Here is a 24035-nt window from a genome sequence, read left to right as displayed (position 1 = left end):
TATTGTCTTAGGAGTAAGCTTTTTGTTCATGTTCAGGATATTGTGCAGTCACAATCCACACAGAAAAAATGTACATTCTTTCTGATAAGACCAAATCGGTGGATCTTAAACTTGATGTGCTTAAACACCATCAATAACATACCAAAATGTCGATGTTTCTTTTGATGCAGATCATGTTAATTCAAGCTTCTCCTGGCTCTCTGTTCAGCATCTGCATTAGAAAAATCACCTTTCACTGACTAACTTTCTGCTGACAGTGGTTGTCAACAGCAGGTCCCCCTGGACCACTTCCAACTGGTGCTGAAAATGATGTGTTTACTCCTGATGTAATTGGGACCAATCAATTTTCAAGCCCATTACTGGAAAGGATGACTGCATCAATCTGTAATGGGCCAGAAATGCGTTTGTCTCTTCTACATGAGCTGGGAAACAGTTTTCAACACCATTTGAGTGGGGATCAGAAAAGCTGTTGCCAATGATGATTGTCACCAGCTAGTCATTTTCTTAGTGCTGATGGACCCCAAAGTGCAGATGAGAGAAAAGGGGGCAGAGACACAGCTGACAGGCCATTAGTTAGTGGACTTGCAGCTCTTAGAAAATACTAAGCAGGGACAAACAGTTAGAGACAAACTCTCTTCCAGGTAGGTGTGCCCAGCTCCTTGCTGACTTCTGTGTGTGCATCTCAGGAGGGTGAAATGTGTTCACAGCTGTTTGTGCTTATTTTAATAATTTATTACCTATAGCTTGGAATAGTTTTCGAATTGGAATAGAGGACAAGACAAAAGATTGCAGGAAGAGTCTAAGTCCTTTAAACCTCTGTGGGCTTGGGTCACCATGTAGCAGAAGTTTCTGTTTGTTGATTGACAACCTGAGATGTTTTGCAGCATTGTTAGAAATCTGTTTACTTTGCAGCATTGCACTGCATTCCAATGCACTGGCACTGTCATGAAAGGTGAAGCGTCTTCAGGACCCTCAGCTGGAGTAAATAGACCGGCATGTTTATCTGCAGTGGACTTTATGCCTTTTTATAAGAGCTGGAGGTTTGGCTCTATTAAAATTAGTCTACTAATTATCAGCAAGCCCTGAATATTTTCCAAGCTTTGCAAAAACTACTGGCAATTCAGAGTATGTAATCACATTTGGGATTAAAGATGAGAAACGGCTTTTGTTCAGATTATAATTGTTTTATAAAAATACTCAACATTGTAACCACTCTTTATTGTAATTTCAAATTGGTGTAGAAAAACACTTTAAATTTAGTTAGCATTTGTAATTTATTATTTGCAACTTCAAAACTAGAGATGGTACAATTTTTTTCCCTTTTTGTCCCTGTTTCTTTCTCACTTGCATTTCCCACTGGTCTGCTGTAACTCTCCATTTAGGTCTTTCACTGCTCTTAAGTTGTCAGTATCTCAGTTACTTTTTCCTATGCAAAAGCCAGTTTGAGCAGGTGTTTCGTAGACCTGTGGTCCTCATAAACAGGAGCAATTCTTGAGCCTTTGGTGATGTTTTCTGGTAGAGCCTGAGCAACCCTTTGAAGAGAAGATTGAGTAAGGGCATTGTGTAATGCCTGGAGGTTCCATTCAGGGTTTGAGCCTCTTGGTAAGGGTCTGAACCAACTCAGGAGAAAAGATGTCCCCTTCCCTGGGTGCTTCTGCTGTTTCCTTTCTTTTGTGCTTGACCAGGCTTTGTTTTCTTTTCTCCCCTCTCATAGGCTTCTCCACTTTCCATCTTCTTGGTGTCCATGGGTGCACACACCAAGCTGGTTGCTTTGCTCTGTCTACATCTGTTCCCCCACTCTCTTGGAATAGCTCTGGTTTTACTGTTCTAACATAGTACTATAAAAAAAAAAAAATCACTAGATGGAACAGAATAGCAGCTGTGTAATAGAGGCCAGCACACTGTCCCAATGGGAAAGGGTCAGCATCCAGGGATTGAGGTTATTCAGGAAATGGGAAACATATTTTTTCTTTCTTTGGCCTACCTCTGACAAACTACTGTTCTGCTGCATAACATTTTTATTCTCACCGGAGTATGACAAGCTGCAGAATGGAGCAAATATATATTGCAGACATTTGTAAAATGCTAGATGACTTTCCCTCAGACATAAGTAATAGGTATACTGGTCTAGGTGCAGGAAGAATAATAATTCACTCAGGGAAAGCTATAGCAATTGGCCTTGCATCTAATATAATTGGAAATGGTGAAATATAAAGGACTGTCGCTGTCTTCCCCCCCCCCCCCCCCCCCAAATTAACCACAATCCATTATTTCATGTACTATATGATCATGTCATTTGGGAGCAATAAGTGACCACATTTCCTCAACTTTATCACCGCTATTCTTGATTCTGTGTTGTTAAATTCACTCCATTCCTAATTTCTATTTTGAGCACATATGCTGGCCTTTAATTTGCAATTTACATGGATGATAGGGTGCTATTCAGAAACCTGTTTCTGCTGCCTTTGTGGTTTTCACCTCACCTCATGTGGTCATTAGGATGAACAGCATATAATTAACTAAATTCATGTAAAGCCCTGAATTGCAAATGCTTGTCTGTACATCTAGTTTCTTAAAAAAATAGAGGAAATCTAAACCTAACCAAAACAAAACTTCCAGTGGTTTAAACAAGCTGTAAGAATCAGTTTCTATTTTCTTGGTAGGTGATACTGTGGGCTGTATTCATCCAACCTATTTATTTATTTATTTTATCAGTGATTACACTTGTGTGTCACTCATTGTAGGTTAAAAATTGTAAGATCTATTTGTGGGCAAGCAGCCAACAGTGAAGCCTATTTAGCTTGTCTACTTAGCGAAGCCATATGGATGCAAAATTACTTTCCTGTTGCCTGTAAAATATTTGCCAAAAAGTAAGATTTTTTTCTTTTCTTTTTACAGTAACATTTCTACAAATTATATTTGTCATTGAGTGCTGCAGTTTATGAGCTTGTTGCATTGTACCCACAATGAAACTTTACATTGGAAATAGGAGCTAGCTGTGAAGGTTATAAGTGAAGCTTCAAGCTGAGGCCTTTCTTGATGGTGAAATACTATCTCGAGAGGTTGATTAACTTTGTTAAACAACAGAAGAAAATCTAAAAGACTGTCCAGTAAATCAGGAATTATTCTGATACTTTCTATTTCCTGTAGACTTAACTTTATGTTCTCTTACTTTTTGCCTGATACTTCAATTTGTCAGACACTTTTGAATACCAGGGATGATTTTCTTAATCATTCAGAATAATTCAGTAAGACAGCTCTTGGAAATTGGCTTAGATTGGCACATGTACTACAGCAAGGGAGAGGAAAAAACCTACAGACCCTGAAGAAGGAGAAGAAGGATAACTTGTGGTCTCAGAGCTCTGTAACGTCCCCGAGGTCTATGCTGTTCCTGTGATTGCTTTGCTAACTGGAGAATGTTTGGACTCTCCTACCTGTGGTTTAGCCTTCTGGCCAAAGTTTTCTGAGCCTATTCATTATAATAGTGGCTTTTGCACAAACAGATTCAGTCTTGTACTCTACATGCTGGAACACTCAGCCTTCTTGTTCCCATGATTATGTAAAGGAGCAGATAAGTGGAGTTGCGGGGAGTGGGGGCTGCTGAGGTGGAGTTGCATCATTGAATTACATACCAGCTACATGGCTGCCTGTTACCGAGAAAGACATTCACTGTGGTAGAATTACAGTTTCTGTTCAGTGTAGCTGCAATCTGCTAGGCTGTGGTGCTCAGTATCATAGGGGGGTTAGTTTATATTAAAAAAGGGTACAGCATAGAAAAAAATGCTGTACTGTTAGAAGTCCTCTGAAATTTAATGATAAAACCTAATATTTGGGTCTTTGCAGTGCTTTCATTTTTTACTACGTTTCTAAGCAAAACCATTTTTCATTTTAATATTGTATTTTATGCTTGTGAGTTTCTTCCTTATCCTGTTAACCTGTGTGTGGGTCTTACTAAATAATCCCTGTCAAGCAGGACTGTGTTGGAATAAATTAGGCAGAGTTCTGTTGAATTTGATGGCTTTGTTGATAGGTCATTCAAACTTATTTATAAACTTCAAATGTTTTTGTTTGTTTATTTTAAACAAAACTGTTTTTTGTTTGACAGGTATCCTATAAGAAGGATGTGCAAGATACTCATAAATACACTGAAGTGCTGAACAGGCCAGACATAAAGATAGCAACTGAGATAACAAAGATAATAAGTGATGTATGTTCTCCTGTTACGTATTTTTCAGACACGTTATTTTATTTATTCCAATTTCAGTCAGATTGTTTAGAATGCTGCTGAAATTCTCAAATGTCACGAGCAGAAAACCTGCAACCCCAAATATGATATGGAGGTTTGATTAAAAAAAACCCCAAACTCCCCAAAAAACCCCCTTGCCTGGTATGTTACAAAGTTACGGGTTTCTTCTATTTTGATGTTGACAGTATGACCTTTGCAGTTATTGGTCATTGATCTAAAGAGAACGTTAAGCTTACTAAAGTTGGTTTTGTTTCAGCTTTATTCGTGATAACCATTCTCAAAATAAGTCATATGCTTGCATGCTATACTGCTCTTCAGAAGGCATACCAAGCAGTTTTTCACCTCAGTACAAGAGAAGCTTGCATTGCAGGACTCCCTTTCCTCCTCCCATCTCGGCTGGCAGTGACAGGGAAATGCAATTCCCTGCTCCTTCTGAGAGCTGAGCAAACATGCTGCTTCTTGCATGAGGGCTTTCCTCCCTGAACTCCCCTCTCAAATTCTTTGCCTTCCCACCATGACATCTGCTAATGGATAGGTCAAGGAGCAGTTTGAGAAGCTGCAATGTGTGATGCAGTTTAATATTTTATTGTAGACAAGTCAAACAATATATAAAAAGCCCCGAGCCAAGATTTTAAGTAACTGCTAACAATTTAATGTGAGACTGACTAGGCACCTATGGAGAGACAGTTCTAAGAGACCTGAGATTCACCTTTTGAATATTCAGGATTTTCTGAAGACCAAGAACTTCTACGAAGTCTTATGTTCAACACCCAAATTTACTAACTGTTGTTCAAGCCCCCTTTGAGTTAGAGTGGCTTTGTGACTTTTATTTCTCTCAGTCTGTTGTTATGACGTGTCCTTGCTGATTCACAGTGCCTGAGTAATGCAAGAAGCCTATTTTAGGCAATGGGTAATTTAGTTTGTGATATCGTAAAGCACCTATTGTCGATTCATCTGTGCTGTTTTCTAATGCACTGTGGAAAAAAATTGCAGCAATTCGCATGGGAGGCAGTTCAGCTGGAAAGAAAAGATCACGTAACATCAGCCTTGTGGGACTAATTCTGCTCTGTTACACCAGTGCAACCTCACTGACATCCAGCAAGATTGCAGTGGTAAAATTAAGAGTGGAAAGTGACCTTACACTTCGAAAAAGCTGCTCCTCAGTCTAGTTTTGTTTCAAGACTGTTTTCAGCTGCTACAAATAATCTTGTGTAAACTGCAGACCCTGTCATAAGAAGTGCTGAGCCACTGTAACTCATTCTGCCTTGACTGGGAGAACAATATTTCTCAGGCTTAAGCTATGCGTTTTGTTAAAGTTAAATTTTGTGAATGCTGTGCATTGCGTTTTACAATAAATAAATATTATGTGGTTAAGGAGCTGAAGCCTGAGAAGGCCTTTTTTTCAGAGCTGTTTAGAACAGTAGTATCAATGCAGATCACTAAATGAGACTTTTTCTACCAGCTTTAATGCTTACATTTCTCTTGATAAAAGCAAACAATTTAATAGTGGTTCATATTAATTTTTTCTAAGGCTGAATACAAGAAAGGAAGGGGAGAGATGAATAAGGAGCCTGCTGTACTTGGAAGACCAGATTTTGAACATGCTAAAGGAGTTTCAAAACTGTTAAGCCAAGTAAGATTCTCTGTCATTTTACAATGACTTCATTCAGATATCTCATTCCTAGTAACGCAAGAAAATATTTAGATTTTTAGATGATTATCTGTAATTGCATGAAGATTATGTTCTCAAACTTTTCATATAGTATTGCAATAACTGGTAAATTTAAGGTTCTTAGGAAACAGAATATACATTTTTATGCAAAAACACAATGAACTTTGACTGTTACAGCTTGTCTCTTGTGGAGATGGTGTATGTTTATACAGATTATCTAGGATTTCTAAAATATTAACTGTATGTAATTTAGAAGCAAATTTTGCTACTCATTCAGTTTGAGTGGAACCTTACCCTGTGATTAATCCCAATGAAGTAACTGGGGTCTTTTGTATAACTGCTTGCTAATGTGAGTAATGGGATCTGAATTTGGCCTGACATGTAAACTACCCACCTTCCCTCCCCCTGAAACTGAACCTTTTATGTACTGCTTTCTGTCATCTATTAACCTAAAAAAAGAAAAAAAAAAAAAAAAAGAAGAAAAATGGAGGGATTACTTTAGTCCATAACTAAAAAGAAAACTGAAAACACAAATATTCCCTCTTTTCCTCTTATGAGTCTTCTACTCATAGGATCTACACATAAGACTCTACTACAGATCAGCCTGACATCGTGAGAAAGGATTTTTGACTGCTGACTTGCTGGTTTTTTTTCTTTTTTTTTTTCTTTTCTCTTTTTTCTGGAGTAGTTCTTTAACAGTGCCTTGCATAATCCTCACTAGTAATCCTGTCAGGCTACACTTAGAGCTTTTGTAAACCCAGGAACAAATTCTGCCCTCCTGTAAGAGGAGGATAACGTACTTTGATTGGAGAAGGCTGTGTCAGCCTTCCCAGAACCAGAAAAAAACCCCCAAGTGTAATAGTGTATACACTAGAACAGTCTCAAAATCAGTGTTGTGTAACAAATACTTGTGATTTGGCTAGATAGTAAGCATCTTCCCTAGAACTAGCATAAAATGAGAATTATGTGTCATAGAGAACAAGCTGCAAAACAGTGCAGTGTCTGTTTGCAAGAGGTTGAGCTCCTTTTGCTGTCACCAAATGTTGTCCTTAGATATCTGCTGCGTGATTTCCTGTTTCACACTGGACCATCATTAACTTTGAAACATTAATACTGTACAAAGGAAAAAGAAGAAAATACATGTTTTTTTATTGCTTTGTTAATGATGTGTTCAGAATCAAAATTACTTTGTGTTTTCCAAATAGATTTTCTTCTGTTTTGTAATGGATCATGTGCTCATTCCTCTGGTGATGGGCAAGTCTGCTAAGAGATTCTTTTGTGTTTAGCATCATGCAGGCTTGGAAGTCAACCTGTGCTTCATGGGAAGAGCCAGTGCGATGCTGCTTAGACCTGGGTGTCACTTATAGGAAAGGGAGCTGTCTGCCATTTAGCAAACACCTTTAGTGGTTTTTAAAAGGGTTCATATCTAAATTTAGCGTGTGGTATCCTTTATTTCTACTCAGTGGCTGTCTACACACTCCTTTCCTTGCAGCCCATTTCAGAATCTAGGCTTGCAGCTGCCTGTTGTCACAAATGGGACCAAAGCGGATCCCTTTCCAATAGCCCTCTCCATCTCACTAAGACTGATACCCTTGAGGTTGTGGCCAACAAGCACAACAATCAAAAAATACCAGCTGGATCATGGGGTCCTGCAGGCTGGTGCTGAGCCAGCTGCATCATAGGCTTCATCAATGCACTTTTTATCTCGTTTTTGTTAGATGTGCTTTTCCTCTGGGACAATGCATGCTGCATCTGCAAAAGCTTTATAATAGAGTCTCTTCACCGCCAGGGACTGGGATGGCAGCAGTTCTAGTTGAGATTGTTCTGCAGAAGAGAGCATTTGGTGTGCAATTTTAACCTCTTCAGAGAGTCCAAATAGTGCAGAAGGTGTGGCAGGAGGAGAGGAGCAGTTGACAAAATGTAGCTTGCTTACAGTTTATTTGTAAAGAAGATTCTTACTAAACCTTGGTGGTCCAAACTCTGCAGCCCCTGGGCCTGGATCCAAATTCTGGGATCCTTCCTTCTCTTGTCCTCTCCTCAGTCTACACTGTTGTGGCTGCTTGCAGCCACGTACTTTTAGAAAGGGAGGCAGCACTTCAGCCTAACACTCTGCTACCAGCCATCTGCATGCAGCAGCATGGAGGCTGTAAATACCAGGCTGCTTTCAGCAGAGGAGAGGTGCCCTCAGCAGTTCTCCACCTCCTCTGAAGGGAAGGCAGTGGCCATGAGTTGTCTAATGTTTTTATATATTATTTGAATCATTATAACACTTAGACACACTGATCATAAATCAAGAGCACAGAAGAATGAAGATGACCCCTGTGTCCAAAGAGCAGGGTGGTGGGGCAGGATGAGGAATGCACCTGTGCTGTAGGAGAGGAAGAGCCCTAAATATGGGTCGGTTGTGTCAGTCCTCTTCATGCAAGGATCATGAAGCAGGCTTGTCACAATTACAAGATTTAAAAAATGGCGAAGTTAACGATCTCTTTATTGTCTCCAGACTTTCTGGCTTTTAGGGTTTCCATTTGTTTCTCAGCAAATGGGAGCATTATAAACTTTTTGTGCTGAAAGTTGATAATCTCCCTTAATAGCATGAATCTATAAGCTGCGACATACAGAGAAATATTAGTTATTTGACCCTCACAGTAAATTTGCAAAGTTGACAATTCTGATGGATGTAATGGGAAGAGAAGATGATAACATGTTTTAATGTGGTGCATATGGGTAGGTAATTTAGGGAGTATAGAGAACAGGAGCAAGAAGAGGTCAGGCAGTGTGGGTGTAACGAAGGGAGAAAGCAATCCAGGCAAGCAGGAAGGCAAAGTGAAGAAAATAGTGTTAATGTTTGACTGACACTCAAGGCTCTACAAAATCAGTGAGCCCCCCCTTTTTTTTAATAAATTTTTAATTTAATAAAGCTTTTGACAACAGCAGCAGCAAAAATAATAGCTCCCAGGACTAGTTTATTTACCCACAGCACGCAGTAACCCCTTTCTGTTGATTTTAAACCAAATTTAAAACAGAAATTGTGTTAGCCCTTGTAAAAACATGAAGTTTGTTAATTTGCTGAATGTACACTGTATAATTTGTGTTATTTTTTTCATATTTTTTATAAAAACAAGCTCTTGCTTATGTCTTCTTTATGTCTTCTAATGCATTTTATTAGCTTTTTCGAAGAGCTACTGATATGAAGTATTTCCCTTATGGTGTTCAATAATTGGTTTTATGATGAATAATTTTGGATATTTGTGTTTTATGCTGGATCTGGTGCTTATTGTTTCAGGGATAAAATTGTTAGAGGTAGAATATTTTTTAAAATCTAAAAAGAGCACAAGATTATCAGCAACAACACAAAGAGCCTAAGATTTTCTCAGTCTTTCTTTGCTTTAAATTCTGCTAGTACTTTTAGCAATGAATATTTTAATTTAGATCTTTGTTTACGTTACATTTCCTTCAATATCTATGTGTTCTGACAGGTTTTTCTTTTTTTTAAATATGTTTTCATATGGTCATGAGGAAATGCTTTAGCTGCAAGCGTCTGCTTCATCCTGGGATCCCAGTGGTTGAATGATTCAATTTTTGTAGTTTCTTTGTAAATCTGAACAGTGGGTGATGTCATCCACTTCTGAAACTGAACACTCCCTGTGTGAACAGCTTTGAACTACAGATTTGATTTAGGAATGTTGCTGCAAAGCTTCAAAAGACACTGCTCTGTCCAGCTGCAATTCTGACTTTTATAGGTTTTGTGCAAGGCCGATGAGAGGTTTGTTTATCCAGGCCTTATTTAATTCCAGTTTGGTTTTTCAGGGATGTTGTTGTGTTAAAAGTCTGCGAAGTCTGCTCTTTCTTCAGCAACAATTAGAGAACAGCTTCCACTGGCTTTCTTTTAAACTAACCCCCACTCTAAAAAAATAAACAAACTTCACACTTAATTAAGATGGTAAATAAGTAGCCATCTTTTAAACCCTCATTAAAGTAAAACTTTTGGTTAATGATGAAATTTGTAAATAAGCTTCCACTAACAACTGTCATTTCTACTCCCACTTTTTGTTTGCTCTTCCACCTTATTATAGCATTGCCAAGACCTCCCCCCTTCAGATGCGTTAGAAATCATTGATGAAGTATTTTTCTTCCTTGTTTTTAATCAGAACCCTTTCTCTCGGGCATATTTTTCCCCTTTAAACTGCATTCATAACCTTCTCCTGTTCAAAAGAAGGGTAAATACTGTGTGCGTTACTTCACAGTGACTCATCCATGGGCTTGCTCCTCTCTCTTCTCCCTCTCCCACCCCATGCTTTCTTTCAAAAGGGAGAAATAAACAGGAAAAACTGATAAAAGAGAAAGTGAATGTGTGTGTAGCTTTCAATGAGAGGAATCCCCTATGACAAATCAGAGTTAAATTACTTCTGGAAGTGCTCTTGAGATACTGCCAGGGTCATCTGATATTATTGTGCGGCCTCCATTTTGCCCAAAAGCAACATGTATGGTGGTGTTGGGGAGGAGAGCAAAGGCAATAGGCAGAGCAGCCAGATGAGGCAGCAGGGCCTAGAGGTACCGAGACATCCCTCACTGCAACAGGAACGATTACAGTCAGATTGGTGGGCGGTCTCCTTAAATTTGGGACCTTCCTGCTCATCGGTATCAGGATGCACAGCCCTGTGAAGACTGGGTTCACTGGCTCCCCCTCTTTCCTTCAGCAGCAGTGATGTGATGTAAAGTGACACTAACCGAGGGTTTATTACTGGAATCTCTAGATTGAAATGTGTTGCTAAAAAAATCTTCTAAAAATGGCATAAAATGGCTGTAGCTTGAAGATGGCAAGCCAGTTGTGAGGAGAGGTCCCTTTGGCACTGGTGCTTTCACATTTAACAAGAATATCAAGGACCACGTTGTACATTTGGTCTGCGTGCACAGTTTGTGGCCATTTGTTGGCTGGGCAGAAGACAGCCTGCAGTAGTTGGATATTTAAACTCTTGTGCACGATGTTGTTATGTTGTGAGGTGATGTCCAAGGAGTAAAAGACAACTTTGTTCACCATGCTGACTTGATCTCTGGTTTTGGAGGCTTTTTGAATCACATATTCCAGCACTGCCTGATTTTTATTAGAAGGCAAGTTTTGGATACACCTTTTAAAAGACAAATTCCCTCTGATTTATTCCTTTGCTGCTCGTACAGAATGTGGATATGCCTTTGACAAAGGCAGTGTCTTTGTATTCAGATATATATGCTTTTGCACTTGATCCAAAGCCAAGGCAAATATCAAACAATATGAACCAGATGAATCTACCAGAAGGCAATAGATATTCTTTTCTAGAGTTAGTGTGAAAGATTGTGAAGTTCATCATGTGCTCAGATAAAGTTTCTCTTTAAAAGTAACAATGTTTTAGAATGTCCTTCCTTTGAAAAATTAATGTAAGTGCTGCAATCATAATGTAGTTCTTGAACATATACAGTTAGTTTCTGTTTGGGTGGCTTAGTTTTGGTTTCTTGTTATCCTGATTAATGAAATATTGGGCTTCGTGGCTAAGCATAATGAGGTTGTGTAAGCTAAACCATGTTGAGAGTCTTTTGAGGCAAGGAAGAACTAAAAAGGAAAAAGAAAATCCTTCCCACAACTAAAGCTGAGAGAAAAATAATTTTTGAAGGACATCATTTGAGGTGGTTTAACCACTTTATCAGACATTCATGTGGGAATAGAGAAAAAAGGAGTACGGAAAAAGCCGCCTCTATTTAATGCAGAGCGTGGTAAATTATAATGGATGTTGCATAGGCTCAGATATCAGGTGTCTGACTAACATTTATGAAAGCAGCATAATTCAGACTGAGCTTTATTCTCCTCCATTATGGCCAGCTGTTGGAAAGAAGCAAGGCATGTGTGCAAAGTCTCCAGATGTTTGATGATCGCGCACAACAAGGGGGGCAAAGGAGGGAGATTTACTATTCATTTGATTTCATATTTTCAGATTCTGAATTCAGTTCTTCAGCATGTTTTATGGAATTTTTGTGATTTATTTACTTTTAATGCCATTGCCTCAACATTTATGTATTGCTCGCTTCCTCTTATATGAGTTGTCGTTGCTCCTTTTTCTATTGAACAAGAAGAAAAGAGAGTGAAAGTGATGGCAGGCAGTTGTTTATTTATGCTTTCTAACACTGTAATGAGGTGGGAATTGTCCTCAAGAAGGGACTGTACTACAGAGAGATTCCTCGGGGTCTCGTGGGAAATTTCTGGCAGAATTAAAAATAGACTTGGGGGCTCTGGTGACAGCCTAGCACAGCGTGAGTGACACGTGGACCTGGTGGTGGGAAGATGGCCAAGTGGGAAGTTTGATTCTCACTTCCCACTTTCACGTGGTTGAAAAATTTACAAGTGATGTATTTTACAAGTTTTACAATTTATTCATCTTACAAATTGTTTTTTCGTTAAAATACATTTATGATCTTAATTATGAATTGAATGTTTCTCAGCGAGTAGATTATTATTGCTAGTCAAACAGTTCTGGTTTATTTGATTACTCAGGTGAGTTATATGGTTTTGTTTCTGTTTCCTTTTTGTAAATCCTTCAGCACCAATAATCGCATATGACAATCTTAAAATTATTTTTAGTAAAATTCACTAATTTTTTAGTAAAATTTACTAATTTTAGTAAAATTCAGATACATAAAAATGACTTTGAAACCAGCCCAAGACAGTCAGAGATGTGGCTAAACTGAGCTGCTTTAAACATCTTCATTGTTAAAAGATTTATGGATAATGCAATTGCCTTTAATAAGCTCCTTTGTAGTCTGAATTCTCTGTACCTTCTTTAAGTGCTACATGTTAATATTAGATGTGTTTGTTCTGGTGGAAGGTGAAATACAAAGAGCAGTTCAGTAAGGAAATGAAGAGCCACCAGTACAATCCTCTTGACAGTGCTTCCTTCAAGCAAGCACAGATTGCATCCACCTTGGCAAGTGATGTAAGTGAATTTGCTTTGTATTTTACATGCATTTACATCCTGAAAAACTTAACATTTGTTCTCAAGCAGAATTTCTTCTTCCATCTTATGATTACTCTGAGCAGCAGTCTCTGCTATACAGTGCATCTGTATAGCAGGTACAGCATGTTATCCATTTCTTCTCTGCTTCTGACAAAGCTCTCCTCCAAGGGCCTGCAGAGTTTTTCATAACCATTTTAGGTGAGATTCATCTCGCTTAACTTTGTGTGTCAAAAGTCGTGACTGCTTACTCTGAGCTAATTGCGTTGTACTCGGTCCCTTTGTATTTGGGAAAGAAATAAGCAGGTCTAGAGGGCAAGTCTTTTGACCTGTTGCAGACGTGTGTCTTTAGAGGAGCAAAGTGCTGGCATCTCTCCAGTGGTTGTAGAAGGAGGTTGCATGAGCAGCTCAGATTTGGATGTCTATCTTTTAGACTTCATTCTGCCGGTTGATCTTCTGACTGGTATTACAATGTAAAGCAGTTGCTAGATTCAGCAACGGGTGCCTGCTGCTGGAGCCAGGTTTGAGAAAACATCTATATCAAGTGATAATGCTGTTGGGATGATCTATTTAACAGTGTGTCTAATGCTAAAAATGTGAGCTCTTCTTTGAGGCTGTGATCCCAGATAGCCAAGAGACAAGCCTTCATTCTGTAGTCCTGTGTTTCCAAAGTGTGGGGCACAACCCAACAGGAGCAGGAGAGGCTGGCTCTGGGAAGGGTCCAACAGAATACGTAATTGTTTCCAAAATCTAAATGTTTAGTAAAAAATTAATTGGAGTAATTATTATTATGAGAGATATGCAAATTGGGTATTGTTGATTTGAAGTTTGCCTAAATCAGTGAAGAACACGATACATGTGTGGAGGTGACTAAAGGTATTGGTTTAAAAGATTTATCATCCAAGAGAGGTAAGGTGGCTAGTTTTCTTCCTGTAAAGATGGGCATCCAGCTATCAGAAGTATGGAAAATCCTACTATAGGCTGATAGGAATTTATCTTCTGCTACTTCAATAAGTGATTATCTTTTGCCTTAGATGACTATATTGCTTATCTTTGCTGAAAGCAATCTGTATTAAATAATATGTCCAGGAGGACTTCCCTTTAACTGTTTTATATACAACTTTTTTATCTGGACAGTTAGTGTAATTCCTGAATCAAGAGAAAAAGAACAAGAATCGACAGTGTTTAAAATAAGTAAACTCAAAGTATTGAGGAAGATACTCTTGATTTAAGTTTTTGGGAGGGGATGGGGGGGAGAATAAAAAAGAAAAAAGAAATAATAAATAAAGTGTGATTTTGTTGTAAGTGTCCTTTTTGAGGAAAAGTTTGAGTAGTTCCCAAATACTTGTGCAGTAGAATTAATGCTTTATTGATTTTTTTCTTTTCCTCCAAATAATAGTAAATGACCACCATCTAGTGGCTGGTAGAGAGTGTTCAGGCAAGCACTTAGTGCTTTCTGTTTCTGGATGGCCACACTGTAATATGAAGCTGCAAATTATTTGTTAATCTTTATTTTACATAACCTGAATTCTCTTTCCAGGTGAACTACAAGAAAGATTTGGAAAGCCTACATGATCCAGCCTCTGATCTACCAAACCTGCTATATTTAAACCATACTTTAAATATCAGCAAAATTCATAGTGATGTAAGTTACCTTTATAAGAATGATCTGAAAAATATATGTAGTAAGGAACGTAGTATGTATAGTCACTGTAGAATACATAAATTTTTGGTACTTGCTTTATGGTCTCATGTGTAGTAGACTGTAGGGTTGTAACCATAGCAGTTGGGGGATGTAGTGAAGAAAAAGGGGCTTTTAGCGAGAGATGTTTCAGTTATTAGAACAACTAATATACTAGGTAAGAATCACACAGACTTCTGGTACTTGAGCATTTCTTCTTATATGTCTGAAACCTTGTCTGTTTTTTCCTTTGTTGATCTAAGATACTTCTTTCCTTGCAAATCTTGTTTTGCCTAAGGTCTGACTGTTTTCATCCTCAAGTCTCTGTACAGAAGTGACCGTTACGCTACTTTAATATTTGGACTTCTGCCATAAACAGCCTCTTGAGTGCTAGCTTCCCTTAGAGCTTCTCTGTCTAAACCTTCTTTCCCTCCTAAATGTCTCAGGATTCCTACACTGGATCAGGCGATAGGCACATACTCCCTTCTGCCACATAACAAGACATGCCCCTTGATGGGGCTGGTGGTCTGACATAGGATAGTGATGGGGATTGAAATGGGGAGGAAGAGGTAGGAAACCCCCCCCGGCTTCTCTGCTGAAGCTTCTCTCCTGCTCCAAGAGCACCTATGCTATGTGTGCGATGCTTGTAGGCTGGTTAGCTGCATTTGTCATCTTTACTCCAGAAACCATGGAAGGACCACAGAACTGCTGTGGAAAGGTGTGAGCCAGTGGTGTTGTAAAGGAAGATTGCTCACGGTTGGCAGGCCGTGAGTGCTTCACAAAGAGTTAGCCCTAATGACTAGGAGCATACTGGGTCATATTCTGAGTCAGTGCCTGCTTATGGAAGCTTATGTCTAAAATAATCCAGCCTTCTCATCTGTATTTGATTTTTATGTTGCTCTTAGGTGAATTGAAGCTTGCTTTTTATCTGTCTCACTCTGATATGTGAAGCTAACACTGACTATCCCCTATTGTATGGGTAATAAATGAGTTGATAGCTTTCACTTCCTGCATTCTTCATGTGCATTTGGGCCTAATTCTAGTTTCCTTTAGTGTAAGGTAAGATTGGGATTCTTTTTGCTGTTTAAATGAATACCCTCAGAATGAACTTCATCAGTTTGTCTTCTTATCTCTAATGAGATAGAAACCTGGACTTTTGCTTAAGGCAGCTCGCTTCTTGCAAAATTTATTTCTTTCTGTTGCCCAGGAAGGGTTGATTCATATTGTCTATACCCTCTTGTGAGGAATCCGTAAATACTAAGTCTCTGATTTTTGCATTGTCCAGATGCTGGTGGATATTTTTCCTTGCTGTGAGCAGGAAGAAGAATGCTTTGCCAATCCCTAAGGTCTCCACTAGCTATTTGTCTTCTACAGAAATCCCATTTTCAAAATCCTTCTCAGATTTGACCTCCCCATGTCATCTCTTTGATTTTAACATGGCTTACTCTCCTGCCTTTCTCCATGCTTTTCCAATACCTTCTTTGTATTCTCCTCCTTGTCTCTCTACAGCTCATACCAAATCTTTCTTGAAGTCTGCTTCCACTGTATGAAACTGTCTTCCTGACTGTGCTGTTAACTGATTTCCAAAGACTGATGATATTGTCTGGTTTTTTTTTTCCCTCTGAAACAGAGAACTTCTTGCTAATTCCCCAGTTTTGCTGTTTTCCTGTTGTATACCTTTCTCCTTGAACTTTATGCTTCTCTTCATCTTTTGCATAACATAGCTACACCTGCCGCGGTGTGTCACATTGGAACCTGTATGGTTAATTAAACTCAGAAACTAATGTGGTTGATTGACCTATAATGTAGAAGTGTATGCAACTTTATGAAACACATGTACTATAATACCAATGCAAAGCTGTTATACAAATCAGCTTCCAGGGGAATAAATTCCAACAGTTAGGAGGAAAGCTTGATGGGCATGTTTGGACACAAATAGACTGATTTTGACAGGTTGAACTCATCCTATTTTCATTATTTTGATGAGGAGGAGAGTTTACAAGGTGGAACTTGCCCCTCTTGGTATACATTTAATTCTCTTTGGCAGGAACGATGGAGACATAAAATTTAAAACTTTGATATATGTACATCAGCTAGTTTATTGTTTTGCACATTTTAAATCTGTTCCTATTGCAAAGACTTTGAGATGCTAACGAACTACAGGCTAAATAAAAAAGGAACTTAGATGTGTTTCATTGTAAGGGACAGGGTGAATAACTAGGACTTAAGAGACTGAATCTGGTGCCTGTAGTTTAGTGTAGCAAAAGGTTATGTGATTTACCTCATTTATTTTATAGATTTTTTTTTTTAACTTTTATTCCATTAGTTGAGGAATGGAGTAAAAGTGTGAAGTCAGTATCTGTAGATGGGAGATAGTTTTCATTTGTTCCACTACAGAAGTGGTTTTGTTGTGTGGCATTTATAATTATTTCCACTAGGAGGCAAACGCAGACCATCATATGTGTTCCTTTGCACTTCAAAAGTAAATAATATAGTTTATTTTCTACCAAACATAAACATTTGACTTTTGGATGAGCAGGACAAGCATTTTCTCAAGGAACTTAAAAAAGTTATTTTTTTATCATATTCTTTTTTTAATTTCATCACAATATTTTAAATTCAAATTTAGCAGTAGAACTCCTGAGTTGCGAGGCCTAAAATATAGTTTCTTTTATGCTGTTTCTCCCATAGTTATTTTAAAGGGTATTAAAATTGCAAAACCTTCTGGATTTTGTTTGTGAAAACATTCTTGGATATTTTTTGTTTCAGTATGAATATAAGAAATCATTTAAGCATAACAAGGGCTTCTATCATTTCACCCTGGATACAGCTGAACAAATCCATCACAAAGAAAGTGCAGTGCTTCAAAGTCACGTATACGCAATCATAAATACATCTTGCAAAGAGAAAAATGCAGCATTCTAACAGTGATTAAATGAGGCACAAAACTGCACGACCAATTACAGTGATGTACAGTGCGTATTCCATCAGAAGCACCCCATGAGGAGGGAGGGGAGGTTTTTGCACAACCCAAACCTATTGCAGAAGCCTGACAGTGAAAGAGATTTTTAACACTTTTCTCAAATTCAGACATCGCTATTTTTGAAGAGACAAATAAATCAAAATGACATTACTCATTCTGAATATCATCTTTTGATATGTAGCTATTTGCTTTTCTTTATGGCTTGTGTCAAACATTCCAACATACCCTACACCGACTGATTGAGATGAGTAATGTGTTTGCCCATTTTAATCAGAATTGTGTGTATGAATGAGTTTAGAAGGCTTCTCCAGGTTTCCAAACAAAGTATATTTGCTTTGTGAGTTAGCATAAAGTTATATGTTGGTGTCTTAACCCTGTGTCCTTCAATGTGATTTTACTGCTAGCTTTAAGGTCATGGTCATTGGTAGCTGTGAGGGGAATGTTGGTGCAAGGCCTGACCCTGCCGAGGCAGTAGTTTTCCTTCCCTTTTCCCTCCCACAGGTGCAAACAAAAGTGCATTTCAGAATGGTGCTCCTGAGCCTGAAAGAGAGACCTGCGTGCCTGGCTGTGAAACAGATTTTGTTGTTGTTACAGTAAATGTGTTGTTTAGTGGAAGCATGACAGGGGATCCTATTGAAAAGCTGCCAACTGTTCAGACATAGGCCATTCAGCCAAAATCATGCCATTAGTTTAAGGATTGTGGTTGATGCTCCTCACTCCTGCTGTCTTCAAAGTTCACCATTTTTAAGTCTGACATTTTGAAGCAAAGGAATAAATGACTTTAGAAAAAATTCCTTGTCTAGCTGCCCTATTTCTCCAACAGGTTAAATGTGGGAGGAGTCTTCCAAGTCAACACATCTAAGGAGTATGGCTAAGACAGGATTTGTCTGTTGCCGTGGCAAGCAATCAGATCTCACATTCTCTCAGCTGTTAACAGCCTTTATTTTAATTTTCCTAGGTCAAGTACAAAGAGAATTATGAAAAATCTAAAGGCAGATCAATGCTGGAGTTTGTGGATACACCAATGTATCAAGTTTCAAAGGAGGCTCAAAAGATGCAAAGTGAGGTTAGTAAAAATGTGTGCTTGAATTAGTAAAATTTAGTTCAACAGAGAAGCTAACAGACATCTTGTACTTGGGCTAAGAAATTGGATGAAGCAGATCATAAAGGTTTTATAAATTAAGTATATGGTAGAATTAGTACTGAGTAGTTCTCTGCTATTCTGTAGCTCAGTTCTTCCTTCAAATTTGTTTTTTCTCAGAAGGCTATTGGTGCTCACGCTAGACAGAGATTGTATGTAGCATCATTTAAGTGAGAAGAAGCTCAAGAGATCGTCTAGATCAGAGATTACTAACTTTTTTACTTTTGCCTTTAATTCCATCTTTAATGAGGGAGGGTTGTCAGGTGGGAGCGAGTGAAGCTGCAAAGCCCAGTCTGACCCTGTGCCTTAACTGGAATGTACTCCTGTCCGTTCAGCCTGGGGAGCTCAGCATGGGGGGAAGGAGTGTTCCCAGGCTCCAGAACAGCACTGGCTGCCCTATGCCAGACCATGTTTTTCTAACTTTTTTATTAAAAACTTCCAATGGTGGAGGTTTTGTGACCTCCCAGGCAATCTAGTCCAGTGCTTCACCATCCTTCCTGAGAGTGAGTATTTCCCTGTGTCTCCCTTGCTGCAGTTTGATTCCATTATTTTTGCTGTGTGTCATGGAAAACAGATGATTTCATCCTCTTGGTAGAAACTTTTATGTGTTTAAAACCATTACCTTGTGTGCCATTTGTCTTCTCCTTTCTCTACCAAGCAAACTGTTTCTTTCATAGATCAGGTTAAACATTTTCTTTGGAAATATCAAACATACGTATTTTTGTCTAAATTATGTGTGTCTTGTATAGATAATCTAGGTAATGAAATGAGTAGTAAAGTTGCTTATTAATGTGATAACTAATTAATTTATGGCATCGCTCATTTCTGGGTCTGTTTACAGTGTTCTTTCTGAAATATGCTTGGAAATGCACATGTGTGTACCACTAATTGTTGTTTTTGCTTCAACAGAAAATGTATCGCAAAGATTTTGAAGAAGGGATCAAGGGAAGACCATCAATGGATTTAGACAAGACCCCGGAGTTCTTGCATATCAAACAAGTCACTAACCTTCTGAAAGAGGTAGAGGACTTTTATTTCTTTTTTTTTTTTCTTAAGTTGTAAATGAACAATAAGCAGCATCAATACAAGCTCTTGAGTGCTGAACAACTTACAGTTAACTTGGTAGCTAAATACAAAAGTGACTTCATGAGTAAAAATTGCGACGTGTCATTTTATATTCTGAATAGTCCTGTAGTAAGAAGCGATACTTTTTGAAGTTTCCTTATGAACATAAGGAAATGATAAAGCTCAGCACACCTGAACCAGAAAAACAGAGTTAAATGAACAAATCAGATGACTCTATAGAAAATGGATCATTGGCTGGACATTCCCTCTAAGGGCCTCAGTTTTGGAATTTGTTCCTCCCCTGGGCTCAAATAGCCCAAATTTGGTGACTTGCCAGGCATGCTGCAAAAGACATCTGTTTGATAAGGGTTTGGAGAGGGCCTGGAGTTTTCTTTCCAGATACATGAAGGGGTGGAAAGGAGGATTTCTCTTGGTGTCCAGATGGCAGTTTTTCCTTTTGAGTAATTATTTCAGGTTTGTGATAGTCTGTTGTGGTTATAAGGATGGCTTGAGCTGGCGTAGTCACTTTTAACTAATTTAATTGAAATAATTATCTATCATACATGTTATGGATGAAAATAAAGCAGACCAAAATTGCATAATATAGCTGTGATATTACATAATCTGCTTTAAGCAAATTTTGTTAGAAGGTGCGGGTTTTCTGTATGCCCACTATTTCTTTAAAATTTCTCCAATATTCTTCAGTTGTATGTGGCATTATAAACTAAATCACTTTTTTTTCATAACTGAGAATCCTTCTATCTTTAGTCTTTTTATATTGTTATTCAAAACTGTTTTCATGTTAAGTTTTGAGTATTGGTTGGTTCTACAGATTAGGCTTACTGTTTGACCAAATTTAGAAGTAAATGTTTCTAGCAACATTCATGGTTAGAAATATCAGGGCTGCTAGATATCCTCCATTTGAATTTGGGAGCCAACAGTGCCTTGTTTATATTTATTGTATTAAGAATTGATGTTTTCACTGTGGTCTAGATGAATGAATTGGGGATGCTAGAATTAAAAATCTGTGAGCCTTGTTCCTTTCCTTGTTCTTTAAACAATTTATCCCAGTCTATGCTAGATTTCATATGGGTAAAGAAAAGATTTTCTTTCAGATGTTTCTTCATTATTCATCCTCTAATAAATAATTTATTCTGATAAGCTTGGTTGTCAGGTAGACAAGTGTCAAGCTAGGTCTAGTTTGTGCAGTACCATGCTGTGTGTACATGTCTCATGTGCCTACTGACTAGGGAAAAATGCAAACGCTTGCATTTCATTGAGTTAATCTTGCTGCATGCTGAATGTCCACAGAAGTGGTTAGTGCATGCGGAGTTGCAGATGTGCTGGGGATGTTCATCTTTAAAAATTTTGATGTAACTTCCCTCCATAGTGCTACACGCATTAAGATGTTCCCTAATTCTTACCTCCTCAAGTTTTATGACTCATTACTTAGGGAGTAAACCATGCTTGTAAGCCAGAGGGGAAGAATATAAGAAAATAGAAATGGTATTTTAATGCATAACTGCATGAATTTCATACTATTTTAGATCCACATTCAAGGAACAGATTCCAAAAGCAAAGATTACGTGGGTCAAATTAATTATTATCTTTTAAGATTAGGCAAAATGAAGTATTTCTTCATAGTCAGGGATGTAGCTCAGTATTTTTGCATGAAGGTTCATAATAAACTTTTGATAGATACTGTATGAAACAAGGAGAACCTGGAGTTATTAAAAAATGAATTATTTATTCAATTACTTTTTTTTTTTTTAAGTGCTAGCTGTGTTCCAGCTTATTCTGTTGCTGAATAAGCAATTGTAGACAATTCTGCAAATGTTTCACATTTTATAACAATAAGAACTTTCTTCTCTGGAACTACATTCACAACTCCTTCAGAAGAGATAGCTGAATTTAACAATTCTAAAATAATAGAAGTTGTTTCTTGCTTGCTGTAGGACATGCTTCTGATAAAGAGAAGCTTCTTTAAAAATACCTGGTTTTCTTTTGTTTAAATAAAGAGCTTATCCAGAGACAAAGGTGCTCACTGTGCTTATGACATTTAATACATGATTAGGAGTATTAATTCATGTCTATATAAATCCTTCTGAAAAATATTTTCTTCAATGTTGTTCTAGTTTCTTTGCTTAAAAAAGCCCAAACCAAACCTGGAGATGGGAAGAACAATTAAAGTCCTTACAAAACTTAAAGATCTTGAACTTCAGTAGGCTTACATCAGCTCTCTAGGAATTGGGAAGAGGAAAAAGAACCAGATGTCCACAGGCAGGTTCTAGTGTGCTTTTAATTTTATACTGAACATTTGAGTACTCTGGAGGCTGCAGTTGCTAAATGTTGATAGATCAAATCAGTGCTGTTTCTGAGGGGCACAGAAGTGATATGGTAGGAATATTGCTTCTACATTATAATTCATCAAGCAGTCGTTTTAACAGGTCCTAGTATAGTGTTCAGGGCATCCATCCTGATTGTGATGCCATTAGTGGAACAACGGTAAAAACTGCAGCACAGCATATATTGGTCTGTAAAAGCAAATGCTACTGCAGTGAAAATGTAGAGAGGCAGCTGAGGCTCCTAAACAATGTGCTAGCGCTGTATAGGAGAGGACTATTTTTCAAGAGCACAATGGGAAAATACTTGACTACATTCAAACCTTTTCACTTTTCAACATTGTATCTTTTGATTTCATAATTTTCAATTCTATTTTAACTCTGAAACCTGTACTTCTGCTGATTCATATTTCATAGAAATTTCAGAGAGACCCTTCAGATATTTAATAAGTGGCATTTCTTTTCAAGATCTTGCACACAATATTAAGTGAGAAATCTCTCTTTTTTTTTTTTAATCCTTAGAAAGAGTATAGAAAAGATTTGGAAGAAGGGATGAAAGGAAAAGGAATGACAGTGTTTGAAGATACACCAGATTTGATTAGAGTGAAAAACGCAGCTCAGATACTAAATGAGGTATGTTATGCTAGTCGAGGTTATCGATGTCATAGAAAGTTCACTCTTTATGTGGTACTCGAATGAAAATATTCAATTCTTTTTTTTACATAATCTACAATGAAATAAATAAGTATTGAAGCTAAGGCTGTTTTTGTTTTGCTTTGAGAATATAGAAAAGCTCTGGAAAAAAACCAACTTATGACAAATCTTTCAGATTTTCAGGCAATTAAAAGGTCAATGGAAATTGTTGGTGGGGTCAGTAGACACAGCATGTAAAACTGGGTTCATTTTTCTATCTATTTATTTGTTCAGCTAGTATAATTAATACTGTAATGGAAAGAAAGTTGACTGTTAATGGACTTGTAAAGAAAAGTCAATGAAATGATTTTGTGTTTTTTGGAATCACTTACCTGTTGTCTGAAAATAAATATTGGTAATGACTGCCAGACATCTTGGGAAGATCTTTTATCCAAACAAACTATTCTACTTGTGAAAACCTTCTTCCAAAAGTAGAGTTGCTCCTGAAGAAATGGATTTTCTTAAGCTTGCGGTTCATCCAATGCAAACAGACAGGTGGAGGCTCCTTCCAGAGCATATTTTTAGAACTGAACTTTGATATTAACTATGTTGGTCTAAGTTGCTCTGGAAGCACCTAAGTGTGCGATCTGCTGCATTGTGAAGGGCTGGGAGTGGAAGACTCCTTGATCTGTGTACTGTCTCTTGAAGACCACCCTGGGGAGCTCAGGTGCTTGGCAAGCCTGTGTGCTCAGCAGAGCTGCAAGCTCCAAAGCTGGCATGGCTGCAGCTCCTGTAGATGAACTTGCACAGGCTGTCTGGGAAGTGGCAGTGGGGCTGGAGAGGGTGGGGAGGGAAGGGGAAGCTCGTGCTGCACGTCATGCCTTTGGGGAGTCATTCTTCCAGAGTAATACATATATTTACTTTAGATATTTATTTATTTTAGATTCATTTAATATGTGTGTGTGTACATTTATGTTTATTTGCATGCATATACATACATAGCCATAAGAACCAGAGGGAGTGCCATACATAGGGCCAAATCCGGCCACTGTAAAGAGGTGCAGGAATATATAGCTGTAACTCCCAGGATTATCTTTTCCTTGGTGTTTTACACAATATGAAGCTGGGAGGAAACATCTGCCATTCCACCTTTAGCAGAGAGGAAGTGAGGGATAATGTCTTCTCTCAGGTTAACTTATAATATTTGTAAAAAACTGTGGTTTGCAAAGTAGAGAGGCGTTTTACCACGTTTATTTCCACATCAGAGTGAGACAGAGATGGAAGACTGAAAGTCT

At 38.1% G+C, this 24035-nt stretch overlaps 1 protein-coding gene and 1 long non-coding RNA gene across 6 annotated transcripts in view; one reads left to right on the top strand and one right to left on the bottom strand.

Annotated features, from left to right (window-relative positions):
- Positions 1–24035, top strand: part of NEBL (nebulette) — a 273670-nt gene that overhangs the window by 196428 nt on the left and 53207 nt on the right. For 2 of the 5 annotated variants that reach the window (XM_069776645.1, XM_069776637.1), the window contains exons 7-13: positions 4106–4207; positions 5778–5879; positions 12770–12877; positions 14436–14540; positions 18518–18625; positions 19610–19720; positions 22630–22740. The exons of 2 other annotated variants lie outside the window; for them this stretch is intronic. In XM_069776645.1, coding sequence (XP_069632746.1) covers positions 4106–4207; positions 5778–5879; positions 12770–12877; positions 14436–14540; positions 18518–18625; positions 19610–19720; positions 22630–22740 — 747 coding nt within the window. Of the gene's footprint in view, positions 1–4105; positions 4208–5777; positions 5880–12769; positions 12878–14435; positions 14541–17345; positions 17451–18517; positions 18626–19609; positions 19721–22629; positions 22741–24035 lie in introns of all 5 variants that reach the window. One more of the 5 variants, XM_069776673.1, reaches the window with a different exon arrangement.
- On the bottom strand, positions 1256–23271 carry LOC138683837 (uncharacterized). The gene is made up of 2 exons (XR_011323291.1): positions 23133–23271; positions 1256–1838 (listed from the first exon to the last, which is right to left on the bottom strand). It is a non-coding gene; the product is annotated as an uncharacterized lncRNA (long non-coding RNA).

This window comes from Haliaeetus albicilla, chromosome 2 (genome assembly GCF_947461875.1).
Source record: "Haliaeetus albicilla chromosome 2, bHalAlb1.1, whole genome shotgun sequence".
NCBI classification, from domain to species: Eukaryota; Metazoa; Chordata; class Aves; order Accipitriformes; family Accipitridae; genus Haliaeetus; species Haliaeetus albicilla.
The sequence above is the reverse complement of the archived record's forward strand: the minus strand, read 5'-3'. Positions and strand labels throughout refer to the sequence as shown.